This window comes from Camelus dromedarius, chromosome 2, assembly GCF_036321535.1.
Source record: "Camelus dromedarius isolate mCamDro1 chromosome 2, mCamDro1.pat, whole genome shotgun sequence".
In the NCBI taxonomy this organism is placed as follows: domain Eukaryota; kingdom Metazoa; phylum Chordata; class Mammalia; order Artiodactyla; family Camelidae; genus Camelus; species Camelus dromedarius.
In genome coordinates, this window is record NC_087437.1 from 71,806,501 (window position 1) to 71,831,618 (window position 25,118).

At 51.9% G+C, this 25,118-nt stretch overlaps 2 protein-coding genes across 11 annotated transcripts in view; one reads left to right on the plus strand and one right to left on the minus strand.

Moving 5' to 3' along the window:
• The window catches only part of CFAP44 (cilia and flagella associated protein 44), a 105,275-nt gene extending 101,666 nt beyond the window's left edge, over nucleotides 1-3,609 (plus strand). For all 4 annotated transcript variants that reach the window (XM_064495258.1, XM_064495251.1, XM_064495242.1 and 1 more), the window contains 2 exons: nucleotides 54-188; nucleotides 3,095-3,609. In XM_064495258.1, coding sequence (XP_064351328.1) covers nucleotides 54-188; nucleotides 3,095-3,268 — 309 coding nt within the window. In that variant the 3' untranslated portion in view covers nucleotides 3,269-3,609. The remainder of the gene's footprint in view (nucleotides 1-53; nucleotides 189-3,094) is intronic.
• Nucleotides 3,610-7,120: 3,511 nt separating this feature from the next.
• BOC (BOC cell adhesion associated, oncogene regulated) overlaps nucleotides 7,121-25,118 on the minus strand; it is a 133,347-nt gene continuing 115,349 nt past the window's right edge. For 6 of the 7 annotated variants that reach the window (XM_064495277.1, XM_031455664.2, XM_031455654.2 and 3 more), the window contains 16 exons: nucleotides 24,707-24,853; nucleotides 22,810-22,953; nucleotides 21,012-21,305; nucleotides 20,400-20,672; nucleotides 19,083-19,390; nucleotides 15,671-15,833; nucleotides 15,200-15,310; nucleotides 14,493-14,699; nucleotides 13,978-14,159; nucleotides 13,433-13,538; nucleotides 12,972-13,094; nucleotides 10,667-10,888; nucleotides 9,727-9,962; nucleotides 9,469-9,545; nucleotides 8,822-9,015; nucleotides 7,121-7,798 (listed from right to left, as the gene is read on the minus strand). In XM_064495277.1, coding sequence (XP_064351347.1) covers nucleotides 7,611-7,798; nucleotides 8,822-9,015; nucleotides 9,469-9,545; nucleotides 9,727-9,962; nucleotides 10,667-10,888; nucleotides 12,972-13,094; nucleotides 13,433-13,538; nucleotides 13,978-14,159; nucleotides 14,493-14,699; nucleotides 15,200-15,310; nucleotides 15,671-15,833; nucleotides 19,083-19,390; nucleotides 20,400-20,672; nucleotides 21,012-21,305; nucleotides 22,810-22,953; nucleotides 24,707-24,853 — 2,975 coding nt within the window. In that variant the 3' untranslated portion in view covers nucleotides 7,121-7,610. The remainder of the gene's footprint in view (nucleotides 7,799-8,821; nucleotides 9,016-9,468; nucleotides 9,546-9,726; nucleotides 9,963-10,666; nucleotides 10,889-12,971; nucleotides 13,095-13,432; nucleotides 13,539-13,977; nucleotides 14,160-14,492; nucleotides 14,700-15,199; nucleotides 15,311-15,670; nucleotides 15,834-19,082; nucleotides 19,391-20,399; nucleotides 20,673-21,011; nucleotides 21,306-22,809; nucleotides 22,954-24,706; nucleotides 24,854-25,118) is intronic. The other variant, XM_010985048.3, reaches the window with a different exon arrangement.

Here is a 25,118-nt window from a genome sequence, read left to right on the forward strand (position 1 = left end):
TCTATTTCCTCTCTCATTCACTTAATCCATTTTGCATCTCCCTGCCCTGGTAGGAAAAGATTGCTCAAATGCGATGGGAATTGATGATGAAGACCAAAGAACACACCAAAAAGCTTCATCAGATGAATGATTTATGTATTGAAAAGAAGCAGCTTGATTCTCAGCTGAATACACTACAGAACCAGCAGGTATGTTCCTTTTCTGCAGACGCTCTGTCAGAATCAAGGACATTCTGTAAAGGTAGTTATTCTCAGGAATATCAAGTGCTGGCTTTTAAACAAGCCTTGATCTTGGAACATTTCTGGCCCACTGGGGTCCCTGAGGACACTGAGCTAGTACTGGTACATTGCAAGGATCCTGCGCGACTAGCCTTACTGTCCCTCTTGGGTGCCATGAATTTATATACGTACCAATTTTGGGAAGTGCCTTGGGCCCTAGAGAGGTAAGGTTATTTAGGTATAAATAATGAGACCAGCATGCTCCCTGAATTTGGTGTCAAAACATCCAGTATCAGTTACTTCATTTGCCCTAAAGTGGGCGTCCTGAATTGACACTTGTTACTTTTTTTATGGCTTTCAACTTGCTCTTATACAGTATTTACCCAGCCTAGCAGAGTGGTACTTAATACATAACATGTGGTGGATAATACTTACTTAACAGAGTTTCACCCCCTAGGGACCTAGCACATTTGTGGCATTTTCTGAACTATATGCCGTAATCTTATGGTAGTATCTGCAAAAATGTTGGGTTCCCCCTCCTCTCACGCTACGAGTTTTCTTTATGTTTCCTTTAGGCGCCTTGGAAATGGTTTAAGTCAGGGGTTCTCAAAACGTGCTCCCCTGAAGAACAGCGTCCGCACCACGGGGGCACTTGTCAGAGATGCAGGCTTGGGCCCCACCCAGAGCAACTGAATCGGCAGCTCTGCGGGAGGGGCCGGGCAGTCCACCGAACCTGCCTTCTGGGTGATTCTGCCGCGTGCTGGAGTTGAGATCCCCGGTCTAAGCACAAGTTCAGAAGAAACGATGAATAAGAGGCTTTGGGAGGTTTAGAGTTAGAATGAGATGGGAGAGGAAGTCTAGTCTGAATAGCAAGGGCCCTTGGTTGGTCCACTGAAGCGTTTCTGTGGGAGACGGTGAGCTCCGTGTCCTTCCGCTCCGCCTCCCTGAAGCCCCTGCTCCACTGAGGAATTTTCGAGTGAAGAGTCAAGGCGCTGCTCGTGAAGGCTGCTGCCTTGAAAAGTCTTCACAGAGTGTTTAGTAAAGTCTGTCGACGTGGTGTGCTTTGCTAAGTCCAGATACACTGGAAAGAGTTTGGAGGCAACAGATCAATTGAATGGGAAAAGAAATTAATAGTATGGATCTCTTTACATAGTATGTCTTTACATATATATTTTAACCTGTATCGTCTCTTCCCACTGGCTATCTCATTTAATCCTCAAAATAACCACTCTCCACAGCTCAGAGTAGGTGAGTCACGTGCCCATGCTCTCAGGGCTGGAGCTGGGGGAGTTCACTCTTAAACTGAGGTCTGTCTGCCTCCAAAGCTTACGCCACTGCTATTATTCTTATCATAGTCTAGTCACGAATGGGGGTGTAGACGGCAAAGATGAAAGGCCAAGGGCCAAAGACATTTATAAGTAAGAATAGCCAAAGTCTGTTTGGATATGGTGACAAGAATGAGGGAAAATCTAAGGTGACCTCAGAGGGACGGGCATGAACTGGGGTGTGAGTGGGGCATACACATAGCTGTACGTAACCAAAAGCCCCCGGAGAGTAACTTAAACAAATCGGGGTTGTTTTCCTCACTTCACAGGAAGTCTGCAGGAGATGACGGGCTTTGGCTCAGTGGGCCTGTGATGTCAGGGCCAGGACCTCTGTGATTCTCTCCCTGATTCTTTGGTGTTTCCTCTGGAGTCACAGCTCTGTTCCATGGTCAAATGCCAGCCTCTCGTGTCCCTCATTAAGAAAGCCAGTGCTTTCTACTATGTCTACTTAGCCACTCCAAGCTGGAAGAGAGGCTGGGTAAGGCTAGTGTTTAGCTTTCGTGGCCTCTCAAGTGAAAGTGCGCTGAGAAGAGGCAGAGGCACTGGGCACAGGGAACCCCTGCTTCCTAGGAAGGGCTGCGCAGTAAGTGGGGTGATGGGTGAATTATGGACTTTTGGCTTCAGGTAACCTGGTTCTAATGCTGCTTCCAGCCCTTCGTATTACAGTGACTTGGGCCAGCTCATGAATCTGTCAGCTTCCGTATCTTTACAGCTGGAGTAACACTGCCCTGTTCAGAGCCGTAAGGGTTCTAAGAGCACATGTAAGCACCTGGCACAGAGCTGGTACTAGGTCTTACGTCCCTCCCTTTAACGTGCATTCAGATTTATCGAGCATCCACTTCCATGACAAGCTCTGGGGCAGGTGCTGGCAGGGTGGTGAGGTCCAGGCATACCCGGCCCTACCTCTCAGGCACAGGATCCAGCAAGACAGACAGACACATCAAACAAGCATTTAGTTTGAACTGTATGAAACTACAACTTTTTAGTCAAATAGTCTAGACTATTCGTAGTTTAGACTACAACAAAATAGTCAAATATCACAAATTTCAAATGATTCCGTCTAATAACTAGTGACGTGGGATGGATGATTTGATAGAACAGAGCGTGGGAAATTCTAACCTAGTCCATGGGGTAAAGCAGGCCTCCCTAAAGTGATGTCCGAAGCATGAGCAGGACTTAGCTGGGCAGGGGAAGACGTCAGATGAGGAAATAAATTTCTATTCTGGAAAACAACATGGGGCTGTATAGGAAAAGGAGGTATCTTGTCTTTTATAATTCTAGCGATGAATCCTGTCGGGTCTGAATGACTGAGAGCTATGTTAATGAATTACCCTCTTACTGGGGACTTGCATTTTCAGAGTTGTTTATTAGCCAGAGGGATATATTTCCAATGGTAGGATTTCAGTGGAGGAACTGAGTGCTTCTTAAAAATAAGAAGTGATGGTTATTTAAATGGACTGTAAGGCAGACACACCTAACAGACTTACTAAGACAGGGAAATCTCCATATTCCAAACGAGGCTTAAAGCAGGGAGGTGTTTTCTCTCAACAGGGCAATGTCTTCCAGAGCCTTCGGAAAGCAGATATTGTGGCAAAAGAGAAGGTCACTGAATTGATCCAAGTCCAGGCAGAAAGGATTTTGGCCTTAAAGGAAGAGATCGCTGTTTTGCGTAAGAAAGGTGGCCTTATCCTCCCACCCATTCATCCTCCGCCAGACAATGTATGAAGCCCTGGGGCCTTTTATTTTGCTTTTATCCTACTGTTTTAAAGTGAACTTATTTAAAAGCTGAAAACCAGATCCAGTCATGTCGTTTTAATAATTTTTCCCCACTTGGTTGTCTTAGAACTGACTGTAGTGCCCAACACCTCCTTGTTATTGAACTGAACCATTTTCCATGTGTTTGGAACCAACTGGATCGAATATGAAGTCTCAGAAGGCTGTACCTCAAATCGCCAGAAAGCGCCTGTAATATATCCTGCTTTAGGAAACTTGTTTTGTAGTTATCTGAATTTTCAGTCTTTGACAAGAAAATCTATCATTCAAAGTAAACCTCCTTTTCTCAATCATTGGATCCTTGGAAAATAAACTTTGAGGTTACCAGGTGTTCTCAAGAGAAAGAGACGAAATATTTTGCCAACCATATCTGGGAGAAAAAGAAATGCAAATTAGAATTTTGACATTGTTAACTTCAGAAAGCCGTTATTCGAGGGCTCAGGCTTCAGGAAATGCAGACCGATAGAGCAGAGCAGTTTGCTTTAGACTGGCAGAAAGAAAAAATAAATCAGCTTCTGAATCACCTATGGTTTTAGCAATCTCCTCAGCTCCGGGTGGAGCAGAGAAGTGTGTTTTGCAAAATGGTTAAGAAGGAGGCTTTTCTCCAAAGATGTCTGCAGCTCTACCAGTATTCTAAGTATTTCCTGTAGTTTCTCACATCCTGTGCTGTTTTCTTTCAGGTTCTACTTGAGTCATTTGCTGGTTTTGATATAGATCAGGAACTAGATTCCATCACTCTGAGAGACCGCCTCTAACAGTCACTTTCGATTGTACCTAACATTGTAAACTAATTTGAGAGCATTCTTTTGGCTTGGGGGTAAGTGGTCATTGGATTCATTTAAAAATGATTTCACTGATATTTGAATTCCCGTTGGTAAGAGAACATAGCACTGGCAATTCTGTGCTCTGTGGATCCACTGAACCGAGATGTCCTGAGGCTGTCCCAGAATAGGACTTGGTTACTGAGAGGGAAAGGTAAAGGAGGCAGTATTGCACCAGTGTAGAAGGTGACTCAGCAATGTCCAGTCTTCCTAACCTGTGGCTAGTCTGCTCATCTGCCCCCCAAAATTATAGACAGGACTTGGGTTCTTGGTAGGTTGGAATATGTATGTTAGATGGGGCCACTTGGCCCATTGTGTCTCTAAGATCCTTTCGTATTCCTACTTAAGAGGTCTAAACAGCTTATCATTTGTGCTCATCACCACAGATCTCTGAAGGAGTGGCTTCTCCACTGGAGAGCACCCTTCATCACGTTCTCTGCTGTACGCCCAAGACTGTGTGTCCTTCCAGCATTTAAAAAAAATGTGCTAGTCATAGCTCTGAGTGCTTTACTGATTTATTCCTGCATAAAAAATTACCCCCAAATAACAAGCACTTCTTATCTCACTCAATTTGAGGGTCAGGAATTGGGAGCCGCTTATGGGCTGGGTGTTTCCAGTTCAGGTCTCTCCTGAGGTTGTGGTCCAGCTGTGAGTTGGGGCCGCGGCCATCTGAGGCTTGGCTGGAGCTGGAAGGGCTACTTCCAAACCTACTCACCTGACTGCCAGGAGGCTCCATTCCTCACTGGCTGGCTACTGCCTGGATGAAGTGGGTGGTCGCTGAGGAGAAACTGTCCCCTTGGTTGTGGTGAGAGCTGGGGGAAGTTAAGTTACTGTCCTGGGCCTCATATTATTATCAAATGAGGGATTTGGGTAAGCTCTGAGGCACCTTCCCATTCTAAAATCCTGCGATTCTAATCGCAGCCAGAATGAACTTAGAATTTATGAGAGCCATGTCAGTGAGTCCACATGTCTATCCATGTAAGAGTAAAACCAATCAGCCTAGTGCAATTTGGCAAAAAAATAATAACCCTAAATCACTGAAGTTTACCATCTTAAGGCCTCTGTGCAAGCATGTTTGGGATTTGACAATATAGTTAACTTGTTTTTATTTTGAGTTAGACAAGATGCATAGGTAGCTTTAGTTTCATTTCTACTTGACTCCAGCCTTAGTCCTGAATCTATAAGTATGAGCATCTGAACCTTTGGAAGGTTTAGCTTCAAACTGGAGCACGCCAGGGTGCAGCCTTGGCTGGGGGTGCGTGGAAAGCTGTCCTGTTTCCCTGATCAAACTGTGCTCTTAGAGATGGCAGCCTCACCTTTGAGAGAGGCCAAAAGTCAGTCTAAATTGAGTTCCTTGTGGCTTAATTGTTAATGGTCCTTGGCTATTTTGCACCCTCATCCATAGCATTATCAAATCTCAACTCTGAAAGAAAAAGAAACTGACAGCCCCTTTGTCAGATCTTCACAGGACAAGAGGTTACTCATTCCTGCTGAGTCCGCCTATCCTGTCTGGCTGCCACGCTTAGAGTGGTCTCCGAGCCCTGAGCTGAACTCTGCACCCCCACCCACTGCTGCCCAACTAGGCCTTACTCTTCCTTCTGATTAACTTATACAGCTGTTACTGACTCAGACTTTTAAAAGAATCTAAAGTAAAAAGTAAAAACTACAATGAAATTGAATATCTAAGCTGTTTCATTTTCTAGGCTAAAATTTAAAGGCCTATGCCCTAACCTATTTTTTCTTTCCTGCAATTGGCTAAGGTAAATATTCACATTTATCTCATTTAACATGCCTTAGAAGTGCTTTTTCTTTCCCAGACTTTTTTTTGAGAGCCAAAAGCATTCAGTGTTATGTAAGGAAGTGTCATAAATATCACTTCCATAAAGTTCAACAAAATTTACTTTATTTTTTAGTGCTTGATGATCCCAGTGGTTGTCAAAGGGAGATTTTTTTTAAAAAGCCAAAGGGCCGGAAGTTGAGTTACAGCCCAGATCTGAGGCCATGAGCCCAGTCGTGCTCCTGGAAGTGACCTCAAGGCCCTCAATGCCAGATTGAAGTCACAGTAACTCGTTTCTTCTCTTCCCTGTTCCACTTCACCTTTCCTATCATTTCCATGTTCCTTACAGTCCTTCATTTCTTAAAATATTTTTAAAATACAGCTTTTCTGAAAATCATGTTCCGATTTAGCTGTTGGATGGAAAAGGATGCAAGACTCCCTTCTGGCCAGCAGAGGGCGCACTTGTCCCAGCCCATCAGAGTCACTCCCGGGGCTGTCCCAGGTAGGACCCTGTTTGTGTAAATTGTGACTAGAGGCTGAAGCCAGGGTCTGGCACTGACGACTCTGAATGGGATTAAGTGTCTCAATGGCATTTCATCTGTGACTTAACCGGACAGAAGTCTAGAAGATATCTTTCCCTCCGGAAGACAGGTAGTGGGTTAGGGCTTCCACTGCAAGCGTCAGCGTCCATCTAGTTGCATGTCCCCGTACAAAGTTTAAGCCTGTGGTTGGATGGCAGTAAATAAATGTTGACTTTAAACAACTAGTGAGTCAACTCGTCCAGCCATGCTGGTGTATCTCTGGAGAGAAGGGAAGTGAATTTTACTAGGCACCGCATGCTCGTGTGTCGCATAGCACTTAACTAAATGGTATTCTGGAGAAAATATACCCACCTCTATAGAAAAGATTAGTTTCATCCCCTCAGTCTGACCAAAGCTTTACCTCCAAGTCCATCAATAGAACGCAAATCTGCTCCGCGCCTGCTGTCCACCGTCTCCCTCCTGGACCAGCTATCAACGAATCCGCGTTAATAAAAATAACTGACATTCAATATTTAAAAAGACAAAAAATTAGAAACATCTGCTGCCTTTTCCAGCTCTCCTCTTGAGGGATCGTGGAAAACATCACCAGTGGGTGTTTCTTTAAATCTGCAGACTGAGTCCTAACAGCTAAAAATAATGCTGACTCCTGTGACTCAGCTGAAGGTTACAAGGGAGACTAGACATTTATTTAGACGTTACAGTGTTTATTTGTACAGAGATATGTTGCCGCAGATTACTGATTCTGGAAGACCTGTTAATGCTTATAGGACTATACACATCTTAGACTCACGGGCATCGTCTGAAAAGGCTTCTCGCAGCCCTGGCCTTTTCCTCCCGGTCACTGGTCGGCGTGCCGAGGAGCCTCCCTCCATGGGCGCCCCCGCAGCCTCCCGGGCAGCTGCCGCCTCAGTGGGTGTTGCTCTTTCCCAGTTGACACCTGTTTGGTCGTTGCTTCTTTGTTTTCCCTCTCCTGCCCCAGTGGGCAGGATTCCCTATGTTGCTCCAGAAGTATACAAACACATATACATTTATTTACAAGTGCATAAATATATAAATATGGCTATTATAGAAAAATAAATACCACTTTCTTCTTTGAAAAAAAAACAAAACAAATAACACTATATATATAGTCTTTCTGGGATAGCGGCTTCTGCCTAAATTGTAGGAGGTGGTGTTTCAAAAGCCACGGGCACCGGTGGGCTGGGGGAGAGCCGCCTCCCACGTTCCTGCCCTCCGTAGGCCCCCGTGGGGTGCTGGGGAAACCAGTCTCCTCTGCCCGCTGGGCAGGAGTCAGGACTGTCCACCTCTTCAACCGGGACGAGGCCCAAGCAGCACGGCGGCCCTGGGGGGAGAAGTGGGAAACATCAGAGTCCAGCCTGACCAGGATCCAGCGCTCAGCACCGCTGGGCCTGCCTCTACCTGTGACGGGAGCTGGTGATGCTGGCCTTGAAGGAGGACAGAGACCTACAACTACAAGGACATTCGACCTGGCGCGGGCCACCTACGTGCTGCCTGCTCATCTCAGCGGTGGGACTGTGACCTTACCCTGTACCTGGGAGCAGATGAAGTCAGCTGAGCCCAGGAACTGCATAAAGAAGTCCTGCTCTGTCCAGGTGGGAAGTCCACCCACTAGTCTACCCTCCTGCCTTCTGGTCATAATCATCCCACTTAGCTCATTCCGCCAGGTGGAGAGAGTCCGATGTAAAGGACACTGGGGTCTGGCTCTACAAGGTGCTTGTCTTGGTATTTTATCTCCCAGAGACAGAGTCTAGGACTTGCATGTGAACTGGCATCCACGCCATGGAGGATCATCAGCTAATTCTGACACAGCCTGAGCCCCAGCCAAGTATCCATGGACTTCTGACAGGTTGGCACAAGACAGTGGGCTGGGGGTGGCGTGTACTGGGCCCCTTGGAGAGAAAGTTCTGTAGAAGCACAGAGCTCTGAAGATGATGTGAGAACTTGGCTTCTCACTGATGGGTGCGACCTCATTCCTTCATGATGAGACAAGACCCAACAAAGCAAGATATTTGGGAGTGATTAGAGAATGCCTCTTGGGGTGATGAGAGGGCAATGGGAATTCACGAATGGCCTTGAAATGCCGAGACCAAAGGGGCTTCTTACTCTGAAGTGGAGGAGTGCCCTTTCTCTCAGCCTTTGGGGACACAGCTTGCCATGGTGGAATAGGACCCACCCGACATGTCCCTGCAGATCTGCTGGGCCTTTAGCAGGGAAGGAGGTGGCCAGCTCCCTTCCCACCCCCATCTCTGAGATAAAAGCTGTGAATGGCTCCTTACAAGCACCACCTTGAAGGCCTATCATCTTCCCAGCCTGCTCACTTTCCCACCCTGCCCTTGGCGCTGACCTGGGTGAAAAAGAGGGTCCCATGTCGCTTCCAGCCCAGGACTCTGGGGGACACTCCTGACGCCTGGCTGGCCCACGGCTGCAGGCTGCTCCTGGAGGTGGTGGCAGTCCTGGTGGGGCGGGAGCAGCTGGTGCGTTGAGTCATCGGGCAGTGTGTACAAGAAGGTGCCCTCGTCCAGGCTGGATGCGGGACCCCTGTGTGCGTGAGGCCAGATGGAGGGGTGAGGTAGGGGCAAGGGGGCGCCTGTGTCCCCAGCCCTGGCTGCTCCTGTCTGAGGGCGGCAGAGCTCAGACAGGGCAGGGACGTCAAGAGGCTTCACACCATCACTCTCACAGGTAATTCTAGCCTGTTTCCATTTGATTCCGTGTGTGTCCTGAATGTATGAGGGTGTGGAGTCAGGTTTGGGGGCCTGTGAGCAACCCCAGCGGTGTCTGGCCCACCAAGTGAGGGAAGGATTTTTGAGCAGAAAAGGCACTGTGACTCAGACGCAACAACCACCCCTCAGGCTAAGCGTCCGGGGGGAGCAGCCTGCGGATGTGGGGATCCCTGAGTGAGGCACAAGTGGCCCCCTCTGGGTGACTGAGGCTGGGGTGGGGCCGCTAGCAAGACAGTGGGTGCTGGGCTCGGGGCCGGACGGGCCCGGGTACCTGGGACTCCGGTGCCCGCGGGGGTCAGGTCCACTGCCGAGAACGGTCTGCCGCAGCACGCTGGCGGGGTCCTCCTGCTGCTCAAAGAGTAACAAAAAGGTCCCATCAGGGGGTCCAGGTGACCTCCCTGTTCACTGCTCAGCAGGCCTGGATGCTGCTGCCTGAATTAGAGGCAGGAAGGGAGGAAGCCCCAAGAGGCAGCCCAGCCCCTCTCCACGGTGGCCCAGACCCGCTCACCACCCACCCCAGCCACGTTACCTGCTGGAGCTCCCCTGGGCAGTGCAGCTGAGACTTCAGGCCCCCGTAGCCCGCGGCAGCCGCAGGGCAGGCCCTGTTCACACGGACGCCGCTGGCAAAGGCCCGCCCACTGGTGCCACTGAGGTAGGGCTGCCCACTGGCTCGGTGGCCGGGGAGCCCTCCCAGTGGTACCATAGTGTACTGGCAGGAGGGGGACAGAAGGGCACTTCGCGGAAAACCCAGATCTGTTGTATGTTCTGGAAGGACAGAAGGATGGAGGTCTGCTCAGGCCAAGGAGGCCTGGGGCAGCTTGAATCTCAGAAAAGTCCTGAGGATGTGAGGTCAAGTGAGGTAGGCAGGGAGCGGACACTACCCTAGGGATGAGGATGTCGTCTCAGGAAATTCCTCCTGTCACCCACTGCTTCCTGACATCTAGACTTTTTTCTGCAGTAGGGAGAGGAGATACAGGACCAGGGTTTGTGAGAACTAAGTGTTAAGTGAACAGTAGGCGCAACATTTAAATGAGGCAAGTTGACAAGATGTGTTGCCATCTGAAGCAGAAATTAGTGGGTAAATCAGATTAACCCAGGATAAGGGGAAAGTTCGAGGCAGCCCCAGAGGCGGGAAGAGACAGGGTCATTTAAAAGTATGAACAAGTGGTCAGAGCATAGCTTCAAACAGTAAAAGAAGCCAGAGGCAGGTGGATACCGAGTTCCAGGGACGCAGAGGGGACAGACCAAGTCCCACTTGACCCTTTCCATCTGCCAACGTCCGTGAGCTAAAGGGAAGGGCCCGTCTCGGACTGTTCTGACTCTCCCCAAGTCCTCAGGGGGCCCACCAGGAACCTGAGCTCTGGTGTATGAGAAGCAGGGCACCTGTATCCCGCCCTGGGCAGAGGCCTCCCTGGGGGCTGCCCCCCACCCCAGGCTCCTTCCCCTTGGTACTGAGGTCACTCACTCACTTTGCTTAGACCAGGCCCTCCACAAGCAGAAGGGGATGAAGGCGACGATGATGAGGACAAGGGAGCCCAGGACGACCCCGACAATCAGGTAGGGCAGGTCGCTGGAGCGGGCCACCATGGCCCCGGTGCCCACTGGCCGCTCCATGGTTTCAGGGGGCAGTGGCTGAGGTGGGGCCAGAGTTGGGGGTGGGAGTCGCCCAGGCTGACCAGAAAACTTCCGAGCTGCAATTGGGACAAAACTCACTTCAGCATCTATTTCTTTAACATTTCTTTCATAAGAAATAGTAAAAAACAAACAAACAAAAGACCTTGATTTGATTCCACGGGTGTGAAATTGGGTCAAACTTATATAATACAGGGCCTTTGTTAGGTGAGTGTGTTGTCCAACCTCAGCATAAAATTGGCATCTCATGTGAAACTGGGCATTGCCGAAGAGATGTGAATCTCACATTTCACAAGGCAACCTGAGAGACTTGTGGGCCAAGACCCAGGGCTCACGCTGGGTCTCCGGGGCAGAAGTGGTATAGAGGGTTTCTAAAAGAAAAGCTGGCGACCTTTTAGAAGAAGATATTTTAAAAGGCATGAAACCAGCAAAAGATGGAATTTCCCCATGAGTTTGCTATTCCTGGGTGTGTTGAGAGGCGTGGAGTCCTAGGTGTGAGCTGGGGTGGCCGAGCAGGGAGACAGCGTGCTGGGTGGGGCTCACGTGGACGGACGGTGGTTGTGAAATGCCAACCAAAGGGGACGGGATGGCAAACTCATCTGGGTCCTGCTGTATCAGGGTGACCTGACACCGTTCACTCCTTGACTTGCTACTACGGTCTTCTGGGTTTCCCACGACCGCTCTGACCATGGCCACTTACATTTCTCTTTCTTGCCCTTTTCTGTCTTCACCTCAGACACCGGGAAGTCCTCCTGGTCCTTCTCAGTCTGCACTCTATTCACTTCCTGTGATTTCAGCCTCCATCTCGATGACTGCCAAATATCCCCACCCAGGCCCTCCTGCCCCCGCCCCCGGCCACAGGAGACCTGCCTTCTCTTGTGGGGCACACTATTTCAGTCTCAGGACTGTTCCCTGAGGTCTCACCTTGTCTTTTCTCATGGACTCTGGTTCTCCTCCGGCCTCCCCATTTCAATAAGTGGCCACACCACCTCTGTGGTGCTTCAAGCTGGAAACTTAAGGTTTACTCTGAACTCCTCTCACTCTCTCGGCCTCAAAGTGCTATCAGTTGTGGTCCTCTCTGCACTTCCCCAGAAGAGACTCAAACCCACACCTTCGCTTTAATTCTCCCCCCTCAGCCCATTCCTGCATGGTCCAGTGAGCTTCCGGACAAGCAAATCCAACAGTGACCCTTTCTCCACCTCTCAGCCCACAGTCTTCAATGACCCGATGCCCTCACATCCCTGGCTTCTTCCCTAAGCACCCCCTCTTGTCCTCCCAGGGCCATACTCTCCAACCAGGTGAGCGACCTGCAGGTTTGTCCTGTCCTCTAGGCCTCCCCCTGCATCCAGGCTGAAGATTCAGTCCTTCTGGAAGACCAGGGCAGAGCCTTTGTGAAGTCTCTGTTCTTTGCCCTGGGGACTCTGTGTCACCTGGTACAGGATTTCTGGCTGTGCACGTACCTGCCCCCGGCTTCACTGCACGTGATAGAGGAGTGTGGGAAGTACATGCAGGAGGGAGAATGTTGCCAGTGATGGGAACGTGGATTGTTTTCTTGTCTCCATTCCTATTCCTTTGGGATCTTCTCCTCCTGATCACATTCTTTGCAATGTACTTTCAGTATTTGCAAAATAGAAATGATATCGATCTACTTGATCACTGTGCAAAAATTAACATTATATGAGTATGTTCAGTGTGTTTTACTGCGGGGAAAGGGTCTGGGCTTGTAGTTAGACCACTGGGCCCCGAGCATGCTCCACCGCTAACTGCTGTGTATCATTTCCTGATGCTGAATTTCTTTCCTTTCTCATGGGGTTGTAGTTAAATTAAGTAAGCCAACCAATGGAAGTACCAAAGGGTAAGTGCCCAGTGTAGGAATAAAGTGTTTATAGAAAGTTCCCAACTTAAGAACGGGTTCTAGTCCCTGATTTCATGTATGAGTTAATTCCCAAGCCGTCATGATGGCAACCCATTCATACTTGGGCAAATCAACATAAGGGTTTAAAATGACGAAGTTTGGGGATACATGGAAAATAAGGAGTCATCCTGGGGAGGAGATATACCCAGCTCGGCGCACAGAGCAGTGACTCTGCCCTTGTCTGCTGGGAACAGCAAGAGGAGAGCAGAGAACCCAAAGAGAATCACCTTTGGTTTCACAGATCATCACGTTGCTGAACTCGCTCTCCCCGCCTTCGTTGAAGCACTGCATCTTAATGTCGTAGGAGGTCTCCGGCTGCAGGTGGCTGATGGAGTGCCAGTATCTGTCCCCTGGGAAACAGCAAGAGAGGCACGTGTGGGGATCATGCACGGGGTTTGCCTGGCCCCCATCTGCAGCCACACTCAGGGCTGTGTGTCTGAGCTGGTGCCATGGACTAGCACAGGGGGCCATGTGGGGAAGGAGCACTGAAGGACATAGTCCAAGTGCCCACCCACTTCCTGTTGTCCCATCACCATGGGAAGGAAGCACGGGGGCTTATGAACTGGACGACCCCGAGTATGTCATGAAGGAGCCAATGATCTGGGACCCGCCAGCCCGTTTTGTACTTTCACCAACTTCTAGACACACCAGGGCCAACAGAGGAAACTCACACACAAGTGTTTCTCACCTTCCACCATGTCCTTCTTGTAGTCACTGTCATTGTCGCTGTCTGTGGGCCGGTAATAGATATAAAAGCCATGGATTGGGGTGTTGTTGTTACTTGCTGGAATGTACTATAGGGAAGAAAGAAGAAACAAGTTGCCAGTGGAGCAGGGAAATCATCATGTGAGCAGATCCGCTGGTGGCTGGAATCATACCCCAGCCTAGAGTTTAAAATTCACTAGGGACCCAGACAAACATTTCTGATGACAATCCCCAAGGCCCCCTGGTCAATGCTGAGGAGATCACGCCTTATTTTATTTAGCGTAGCAGTCCCCAACTTTTGGAGACAAGAAACAAACTGCCATTTCTTCAAAGACTGAAGTCCCCTCAACCTGGGTATCGTGAGGGTGAGTCTCTCTGGCCCGAGCCCCAGGTTCCCAGGCACGCAGGTGGAGGAACACTTAAGGGGAAGCAGCTTGGAATGAGTCAGGGAAGAAAGGTGATTCCTTCCTGCCCGCGCTGCGGCTGCCGGCCCCGTCCTCCCACGGCGGTCTGCGCCAGGCCACTCACCATCCACTTGAGCATGATGGTGGTCTCGTTGACGGCGTCGGTGAAGGTGATGTAAGGGCCGGCCACGGGCCGCTCGTACACGCGGCTGCTGTAGCCCGACACCACGTAGGGCCGGGAGGGGGCGCTGGGCTCGCTCTCCCCCAGCATGTTCAGAGCGCGGACTCGGAACTTGTAGGACGTGCCTGGGGAGAGACACGGCCTGACTGCCCCACGGCCCATCCAGGCTCAGGACGTGGAGGGATCTTCTGGGCAGCCCTTGCCCAAAAGCAAGCCCCAGAGTACTCAAGAATCCCACCCTCATCAGAGAGGAGCCACACAGGAGGTGCCTCTAGACCAAGTATGGAGCTAGGGAGAGAGAAGGAAGGGCTTGTGGGACCGAGGTAACTCCACCAAGAGCGGCCAGGGAGCCTGATGGTGAGTGGAGGACAAGCGGAGAGAAGGACCTCCAGGCTCCCATTCTCCTCCAGGTGGCCGGGGCAGCTGGGGACCAGGTAGGACAGTGGCCAGGACCCTACCTTTCTCCAGGCCGGTGATCTCCACCGAGAGCCGGGAGGGCGGGATGGCGCTGGTGGCCAGAATCCAGTCCCCCACTTTCTTTAGCTTCTTGTACTCCACGCGGAAGGACTGGATTGGGAAGCCACCATTCCCACGGGGAATCCAGGTCACATACACTGAAGTCTCAGAGGCCATGGAGATCGTGGGCCTGTCTGGAGCTTCTGGGGCTGGAGGAGACCATACACAAGAGAGGAAGGAAGCAGGAGGAAGGGACGTGGTGAGAAGGTGGGTGTCCTGAGACTGGACCTGGCCTGTTCCTGATCAGGGCCAGCTTCCCCCAGTGCCCTCCGTCCCCCCGGTGGCTGCGTCAGGTCTCCCTGGGGCTCCCTGGGTCACTCTCCCCTGGTAGGAGCCCTTGGAGTTAAGACGCCTAAAAGCTATGCTTCTGCAATATCAGTGTGGAGGCCAGGGGCCAGCTCTTCCCCCCTCTACTGCTTTCTGGACCCAGATGGTCAGCAACCCTAGTGTCAAACTCCAGTGTCTTTTCTGAAAAGCTCCTATCCACATCTCATTGTGGCTAACTGGGGAGAGGCCAGACAACACAAGGACTCCTGCACCCACGAACCAAGATCCCATTCAACCTGCAGCAATGAGCCTTCTGAGGCAGTGGACCTGTAGCCAGTTCTGACCTCTCATCACCCTGCCCTTGGGTCTGCTGGGGGCTTACGGGACAGGCGGCCATGGTCCAGCTGGCTGCTGCTCTGGGGGCCGGCTCCAGGGTCATCTCTCTGGATCTGCTGCTCCTTGCTGGCTATGATTTCGGGTTTGGGCCGCCGTCCTGGGTGAAATAGGTTGGGGTCAGCACAAGGAGTGTGCATCAGGTCTCCCTTTCCACAGAGTCCCTTCTGCCTGAGGCTCTGCCAAGAGATCTGACAAGACTATGTCAATAATAGAGGACACTGGAAGTGTGGTCATGGAATTGCACCTGGCCCCTGAGTGCAAGAGAGGCAAAGGGATGTCAGGGGGCCAGCTGGTGATTCTGCTGATGGGAGGTGGGACCACAGGGAGGCAGTAGCTGAAAGGAAGGTAAAGTTCAAGGTGAATAGCTGGGGTAAGGCGAGCAGGGCTTCCCACCCGGCCTGACAGGACTGCTCGGGTTCACGGAAACCCCACGCTGGGGGCAACCTGGGACCCTTACCAGTTCGGAAGGTGACCATGGCCGTCTGGCCTTCACCTGCACAGTTGTAAGCTGCCATCTCCACCTCATACAAGCTCCCAGGGTCGAGTCTGGTGAGGGTCAGGCGGTGCTGGCTGGCTGGGATGCCAGAGATGGTCCATTCGTCAGAGGAGTTTGTGACCTGCTGGTGAAGGCAGCTGGTATAAGGACTGGCATCTTGGCCTGGAGCTAGAAGTGGGTTGTGGTTTGCAAGGAAAGCAGAATTGAGCCTCAGAGGGCAGGAGAAAGGGAGGGAGAATGGGCCAGGGTTGGGGCAGGGGTGGCCCAACAGAAGGCAGACTGGTCCTGCTGGCCCTGGGACACCCATCCTCGCTGGGACAGTACATTCAGGCTCCCTCATCCCTCATCTAATGATCTCATCAAAGACAACTCGGTGGGGAGAGTCAAAGGGCCCAAGTGATACTGCTGGGAGTTTCTCCAAAGACCCTCTGTTTTTCTAAAAACCTCCCTATTTAATTTTCTTTCTCCTTGATCTATTTAAACCAAACATTCTAATGAGATGATGGTGAAAATGATGAAAGTAGCAGCACCAGGAGAAGCAGCCCCATCTGCTGAGTGCTGATTATGTGCCAGGCACACACTAAGCACTTTATATGCACCATAAAGTGCTACCATGGCAATAGCCCAAGAGATGGGAGTTAATATTGTTCCTGCCTCGTAAGTGGGGAGACTGAGGCTTACAGAGATGAGTGATTTGCCTAAGACCACACTGCTAGTGAGCACAGAAACCCTGACTTGACTCCAGAGAGCGAGTTCGTAATCATAACCTACCCTGGAAAGAGAGCCTGGGAGCCAAAAAATCCTGGGTTCAAATCTGGGCTGTCTCTCCTACCACACACAGGTTACCAGCTGTGTGACCCTGAGCAAGGTTCCTAATCCTTCTGATCCCTTAAGCTCTCTATTTCTAAAATGAAGCAAAGAAAATCTCTCAGGTCATCCTGAAGATTAAATCTGATGATTTACGTGATGTGTTGAGCATTGAACCTGCACACAGTAGGTTCCCAACAAGCGCCTGGCCCCTCCCCTAACCCCCCATCCTCTACGCAGTGAGGATTTCAACTCTCCTTTTTCTGTTCCTGCCCTCAGGCCTCACTTAGAACTTAAAAACCATGGATTAATTCGTAATTATCACAGATTAATCTTTTTAAGGCTTCAAATTCTTAGCTCTTTTTAAAGAAAAAACAAAGGAGCTCCAGGCTCCTGGACAGGCGCTGCTGAGAGGCTGCTTCACCTCACCCACCCCGCCTTTCAGGACAGAGACTCCACTGCCAGCTGTGCACATCTCAGAGAGCCTGCTGGGGCCTGAAGCTGCGGTTTGCTGAAGGAATTAAACAGCTGTAGGAAAAGCTCTTATCTCCACGCCGAATATTCTAAAGTAGAACAAAACCCACTATTCAAGGGACAGGGATGGTCTGGACTCATTAATGTCAGGCTTCCAGGATTTGTTCCAAAGGGAAAAAGTTTTTACAAACTGAGAATCCCCAGCGGTGCTGGAAACCCAAACACAGTAGCCCAGGATCTGTAGATACACCAGGAAATGAAAACTGGCTTCATGCATGTGAAAAAGTGAAAATGAGCTGAATGACTCCCAGGCTCCAGCAGGAGAGGGGGGATGAAAAAATACAAGCCCAAGCCTGATTTTTCTTTCAGAATCCTTTCTTGTGTGATGATCTTTAGTTCTTCAAGAAAGAAACTGCTTTCAAGGCCGAGTCCACCCAACAGCTCCCAGTGCCCCACAGGCCACAGCGTAACAGAAGCCAGGCCCAGCGGGGGGCGCTGTCCTCTCACTTCCCCTGGGCCCCTGCTGTCTCGGCCTCCCAGCACCGGTCTCCCTTCCCCTGGGCTCAGAAATGAAAATAAGAAATGGAATGGTAATTAGTCACTGTCACGCACACCGAGGGGGAGAACGCGGCCTCAGCCCGGTGTTTCCGGATTGCCTCACGTGGCCTTTGCCAGCCGGCCTCTTGGTGAGCTGGTTTCACGTCCACCTACTGGCCCGAAAAATATTCTCCTTGCTCTCACGCTGGTTCTTGTCTCCTGGGGACCATGAGCATTTGGCCTGCCCTGATCTTTGTCCACAGCTCTGTGATGGTGGGGTCCAGTTACACGGGGAAATGAGGGTTAGGACCAGCCCTGCCCCATAACCTGGGCTGAACAATGCTGCTTTCTGTTACAAACTCACCCACCCACTTTGCTGGCTGCCTGTGAACAGGCTAGCAGGCTGAGAGTTAATGAGAAACGGCCCCTCCCGACCCCTACCTAGGAGGCAACTTTGCCAAAGGTGCCCCCGAGGACTTGTCCCAACCCGAGGTCTCCGAGCAGAGCACGTAACGGGCAGGAAGAGACCGTGGGGGCCAGCGGGCCCAGGGCCAGGGCATGGCTTCTGCACAGCCAGCGCTTTCCACCCGGCAGGGCTGGTGGTGGTGTTTTTGGAGGGGAGAGGAAAGCTGATAAATACTTTTAGTTCCACATTCATATATTTTCCATGTTTTCTACCAAGTGCACATAGCAGTTTCATAAACCACAAATAATAAATGCATAATAAAGCCTAGCACTCACTTATGACAAATTATTACTTATCAAATACGATTTTTAAAAATCCACTTAATAATTTTCTACTGTTTTATGCCTTAGAAAGAAAACAGCCTGCACCTGGGATGAACAGAAATGTTTTCAAGGATATTTTCTTAAAGGGAATTTAATGGGTAACAGCAGGTGAGAGCCTGGCCTTGAATGAGGGTGGCAGCCTGGGGGCCCCGTTCTGCTCACAGGGCGCAGTGTCCAAGAGATGGGCTGGCCCAGCTCTGTCCCTGCATCCTGTCAGAGCCAGACTCCCTCCCTGACAGCTCCCAAAACAACCACCTGGACAGACTTCCTTCTGTCAACGAGAAATAGCTGAGGTCTGAACAACATGATGTGCTTTTAGCTCAAATGCCTGCTTGTCAAACCTGAGCCATGAGGAATCCTGAGAACTGAGTGGGTATTTTGTGGCCCTCAGCGAAAACACTTGTTCACAAATATTAGTTTTCCTGGCTCCTGAGCTAGCTTGCCACACCAGAGTTCCTGCAGGTATGTACCCAGCACAGCTTACTTAGGTTAAAAAACGAAACAAAACAACAGCCCCAGCAAATGGCAGAGGGAAGAGGGGAGGATGGGGGATGGTTAACAGGGAGCCTGTACGCTCCTCGGGATGGGAAGCTGGTGCACAGGGCTCAGACCCAAAGCTTCCTGCAAGGTGGAAAAAAGTACACTGGAGGGCAGAGAAGGTCATGGTCAGCAGTGGGGACAACTGTCCAGGCTTCAGGAGCTGTAGGGGAGACGGCCAGCAGGCAGAGAGCCCCTGGCCTCACCGAGAGCTCAGCACGCTCCGTACCTTGCGGTGTTTCACCACATAGTAGAGGATGGGCGCCCGGCTGCCGCCCTCATGCCGGGGCCGCCACACCAGCTCATATGAGTCAGTCTTGGAGGTGCGGGGCGAGCTGAGGATGACGGGCGCCTCGGCTGGAGCCACCTGCCCCTGCTCTCCGGGGCACTGTGTGGAAGCCGGCTGCACCAACACCGGGGGCCTCAGGGGCCCCGGGTGGCCCTTCAGCATCTGGTCAGGGCTTCCAGGTCTGGAGGGTGGCGTGCGAGGTGTGGTGGTGTCTGGCTGAGCATCCCGCCATGGCCTCAGGGTGGTGCCTGGAGGACCGAGCAGGAAGGAGAAGGTGAGGAAGAGCACCTGCTGAGCTGTTGCCCCGCCGGAGAAAAATGAGATGTCAGAGGGATGAGCTCTCAGCGCAGGGCCTGAGGTGACCACCAGCCTGCCTGACACACAGCCAGGCTCTGTGGGAGGAGAGGGCTGTGCCCCTGCCCAGCCAGGAGGGAAAGGCAGCCTGACGCCCCACCCCCACCCCAGGCTTCCTGCGTCCACACCTGGTATGTCTTGAGTGAACTACCTCAACTTGCTCCCGAGGTGCAGGAACCCCGTCCCTCTTTCTCACGTCCATGCAGAGATGGGGACATGTCCCTTCACTGTGGGATCAACACCCTGGCACAGTGTGGGCCGCTTCCTGTGGAACTGTGGGGACCTGGAGACCTGAGCTATGAAAGTGCATCTTGAGACTCTGAGAGGCAGGAGGGGCAACACTTCCTTCAGGAAGCGTCCACAGACTCTGCCAACACTAGCTGCTTCTACCTGAGCTCCTGCACCACAGGAGGTGGGCACCTGGTAGCTGACTCAGCATTTTATTACTCCTGTTGTCTTCTTCCACATCCTGCCTAAGAAGGGCCTTGAGGGTAGGGTCTTGGTTATGTTTCTCTGCACCCCCAACACTGCCTAGCCCTGTGCTGAGCCAACAGCAACTGCTTAATTGCCTGACTGAATCGTCAACTGAAATCAATCAAGCTGAGAAAGACAGACTTGCTTTTCCTGGTGCTAGACCAGTGGTTATCAAACTGGGTTCCATGGAACCCTAGAACCCTACAGATTCTGCAAGCTAATTAAAAAGTTTAAAAAAATTACAACAGTGAAATGGGTCATTTTCATTACTGAAAGTTAACACTTCTGATTTACTAGTTAATGTAGATTTGAACTTACAACTAAGAGTCACTTTTATTCACTTTATACACTAGATAAGTTGGATTTCATTTGAAAAAAAGGGTTCTGTAAATGTTCACTCAGAATCTCAGGCCCTTGGGCTGTACTCACCTGGCCTGGTGGTCCTCAGCTGGACCACGGCGTGGGCACTCCCAACCTCATTCTCAGCCATGCACTGGTAGACGCCTTCGTCCTCAGGCCCCATGCTGACCACCCGCAGGGCCCGACGGGACAGTCGGAGGCGCTGGCTGGAGGTGAGGGGCACAGCGTTCCTCAGCCACAGCACGGTCGGAGGGGGGTTCCCGCGCACCTCACAGGTGAGCTTGGCGCTCTGGCCCCACGGGATGACCAGCTGGGACAGCTCCATGGTGACCTCAGGGGGTTCTGACAGGAAATCAGAGCAACGGTGAGAAAGGCTGAGTCCTTCTGTCCAGGCCCAGACAGGCTGGGGAGGGGACTGCTGGCAAGAGACTCTCTCTCCTTCTCTGTGGTTGTTGGTAGAGGAGAGGAAAGGTCCCATGTCTCCTCCATCAGAGTCCTCACAGGGAAGGGCTGCCAGGCAGGTACACCCTAGTCCCTGGGATCCAAGGCCTCCCACCCTCTCAGAACACCTCCATCACTCACTCGGCGCGTGACCCTGTCTGAGCTTCAGCTTAATGCCTCTAGAAAGGCCATGCAGATAAGAGAAGGCAGAAGAGAAGAAGGTCTGCAGGAGACACTCACCAAACACTTGGACGTTGTAGAGGATGACCGCAGCCCCAGGCTCCCCGACCCCGTTGTCTGCCATGCAGCGATAGGTCCCCGAGTCCTCCTCGCTGGTGGTGTCGATGAGGAGGTTGCTCAGCAGGAAGCGTGTCTTGTTGTAGCTGGCGACACTGGACCCATCCTTGGCCCAGGTGACCCTCGGGGGTGGGATCCCACTGGCCACACACTCCAGGATGAGACTCTGGCCTTTGGTGACAACGATGGTCTGGGCCTCGGGGGGGTAGATGATGCGGGCAGCCTCAGCAGTGGAGCCTGGAGGGGCAAGGAGAAGCAGCACAGCGTGTGGGACCAGGCTGGGGTGCAAGGGACCCCCTCCAGCCTGCTTCAGGCGGCCCAGCCCCAGGAGGCGGCCCAGAGAGCCTGCGTTTGGACTCAAACAGGCCTCCAGGGGCTTACGACCTATGTCAAGTGGGCAAGTTACTAATTCCCTTGGGCCTTGGTTTTCTTATGGGTAACAAGGTCGTCCTGCAGAGAGCTGTCACGGGGAAGGAACGAGACAGGGGTGAAGCAGCATCATCGACACGACATGTGCATGGTTAACTATGTGTTTTGACAAAGAAAGATGAGGTGGTGGGCAGAGAAACAATTCGAATGGTGCAGGTGATTTTTCTCACTTGTACTCAGTAAGTCCACTCTGAGGCCCAGGACAAGAGGGGAGAAGGATCTGCTGCGTCCCACAAACCCCATCCCTGGACCTCAGTTCCCAAGTGTGATTCACGGGAGCCCCTGCGCTCATCTGGCAGTTGGCATCCTGCTGTGCTAAGTCGGGGGGTGGTGAGGTAACCTACTGTTTAAAGAGGCACTCATTTCTTGTGTCCAAAGCAAATCAAGTATTTCAGCAGGTGCTCAGCTGAGGAAGCAGTGATCTTTTTTCAACGCTGGGGCAGAAACTACACAGAACTGACTGGAAGGCAGGTTCCCTTCCTCAGGAACCCAGGAGGAGCCCGCTGACTAAGGAGCAGGCTGACCATCTGCTTTATGCGCCAACCACAGGCAGATCCAGCGTATGTAAGACCTGAAATTTAGCTCGGGAGACCCTCTTGAAGAAAAAGAATATAAAAAATTACAGATACAAAATTAAGTGAGTGAGGACTCAATGAAGTTTTGCTTCATTAGATTCAGGGTAGATCTGCTTCTGGTGCCAACTCTAAAGCCTAATTCCACATAAGACGTCACTCCACTGAATACGCGGGAGCCTAGAAAAGTACCTGCCCCGGAGGACGTGCTCAGCCAAGGGAGCTGCTGTTTTCATATGAATGGGGGAGCAGTGTGGGCCTCTGGGGACCTTCATCAGAGGGAGGTGCTGGGCATTTCCACCATGCAGACTGAGTAGACACAGCCTGGCCTCACGCAAAGCAGATCTGGTGGCCTCACACAGGCACAAATGCATGCACCAGCGTCTTTTCTATGCGTATGCTATGGCCAGCCTGTCCTGCCCCAGTACACGCATCCCAACCCGTGCCCATCCTCTGAAAGTGGCACAGAGAAGGAAAGCTCTCAACAGGCTGGAGTGAGCGGGTGTCCCCCCACAGGGCTCTGAAGTGACCCGCAAGCTCTGCCGCCCCCTGAACCAAGTCTGAGGGCCACGTGCTGTGAGAGGCCGGCAGAGGGCAGAGGACCCCTACTCTGGCTGAATCCTGAGTCCTGGACATCCCACTGGCCCCAGCCCCCCGGCCCCCACCTTGGAGAACACGGGTCAGGAGCTTGGACCGCTGTACCCCCAGGCCCCCCTCTATCGGCGAGACCCGACCCTTACGGCGCACGCGCAGCCTGTCGCTGGAGCCCGAGGTTTTCACTTCCTGCGTCACTGGGTTGTAGGCGGCACACTTGTACATCCCCTCGTCCTCCTGGCTGGCGTTCACAATCTGCAGGTTCCCCGATGGCATGATCAGGTAGTTATCTGAGGAAAGGACAGGGCCAGGGGAACATGGGATGAGTTTGGGCCCAGAATACTGCACTCAACAGCCCCCGCAAAGGTTGGGGGCAGGTAGGGGAGGAGCCGGGAGCTGTGCACATGGGTCCCAACAAGCCCAAGTTGAAAGTGCTGTTCTCCCCACGAAACTTTGCACCAACTGGGACGAAAATGCAGGGAATGGAACTAACCAACCAGGTAATAAACTGGGTGGCTGACCCTCGCCACTCCAAGCTCTGCATGGGTCTGTTTTATACTTTCAAGGGAGCCCAGGTAGCATAGAAGGGAAGCAGGACTGGGGGTCTGCCAGACCTGGACCCAAGCTCTGGTTCTACCCTGTATTAACCGTGTGATCTTGGGCAAGTCAGTTAACCTCTCAGACTCTGCTTCCTCATTTGTCGAAGGCATAACATGTCCTGCCTCAGAACAATTTGTAAGGACTGAGGGGCCAGTGCTGCATGCATGGTGATGAGGTGATCCTTCCTGTGAGCCACCAGGAAGGAGGGAACTGACTTGAGAATTTCCCATCAGTCTGGTCACAGCTCTGAGCCACCTCACTGTTGAATTTCTGCAGCCAGGGAGGAGTATTCTAGCCCCCAACCCCTACCCTCTCCATAAACACAGCACTGAAGCCCTTCTCTCTGCATCACTGGTCTGCTAGGCTTTGTCTACTCTGGATCAGAGGTGCCATGGGGGTGGAGTCCCAGGGTTGATTTCAGCTTCTTTCCCCAGGAGACAGATTCACAGCTTCTGGACACCCCAACAACAAGGATGGTGTTCAGCTTCCTGAGAGGCAAAGCACTGGTCGTCAAGCTTTCTGGTGGCCTGTGCTTGGCAGGCTGGATGTCTCTGCAACCCAGCCTCCAGGTGTGAGCTGCTTAGGCAAATGCTGGATGGAATGGAAAAATGGACAAGCCTCCCCTAGGGGCTAATGCCAGGCTTCTGCCAGGGACAGCAGACATTCATACTCTTCTCAGTCTCCAGTTATTTCTGAGTGGCAGGATTAGAGGTTTTACCCTTTTACAAAATGGTTTTTTTGTATTTTCTATAGTAAACATATATTCCTTTCATAACCAGAAAGTTAGCAGAAACATTTAAAAATCTCTAGAACATTTTAAAAGGTATACACTTTGAGGTGTGGGGTCAAGCCACAGGGGTCTCCTTGGCCTTGAGTGCAGGTCATTGTGAGAAGAAGCTGACTTGGTCTTGAGAGGTATCTCCTCTCCCCGCTGGCACTCTGTGGACCAAAGCTTGGTCTCCCCTGGACCAGCTGTTGTGACCACGGGGGCCTGGGCAGGAAACTGTGATGGTCGAGATGGCTGCAAAATTACCAGGAAAATGGGGAGAGGGAAAGTCTTGAGTTCCCCTAGAAAGACTGCTTTTCTGTGTGGGGAAGAGCCCTACCTCCCACCAGGGAACCCCACAGCTCCACGAAGGTCTGGGTCATCAGGGACCCCTCCTGTGCGGGCCCGGCGGCAGGGAGCTTGCACCGGCACAATCGGGAACCCTGTGCTGAGTGCCCTGGTCCAAGGGCAGCAGCTCAGCATCTGCCAGGCCCTCAGAGGATGAACAGATTGCTTGTGACAGGCAGGGGACCTCCGTAACAGAAGCCAGTCCCTTTAGGATCCCACAGGGCTAAATGTCAAAGTAGAAGACAGCTGACAGCCCAAGGAGAGGGCTGCTGGCATGTCGACGAGGGTTTAGGAGGCAGTGAGGAGGTGGCTCCTGCTTGTTCACTCACCTCTGGAGGCCTCCAGCCACTCCTGTTTGACGCTGTATCGGACCTGGGCTTTCGGGTGGCTCTCAGGAAGGTGGCAGGCAATGACCGCCGTGTTCCCCTCGTCGACTTCAATCACGTGCTGCACGTCTAACTTAAAGTCCTGGAGATCTGCAGAGAGAGGGCAGGGGCCAGCTGGGTCTCGACGGAAGAGAGAGGCAGGTGATGCAACATTTCGGGGTGGGCTTGTGCCCTGGTGTCTTTAGTCACCATCAGCAGCTGCAAGAACCTCACACTCCAAGGGCCCTCTAGGGGTGCTCAGAGTCCTCCTTCCAGCCTTCTGTTGTCACGAGGAGTTTACAGAAGGGACCGTGAGCCCACATTATGGCATGGGAGTTCAGCTTGGTGCACATAAGCCTGGGGGTGGGGGTGTGCA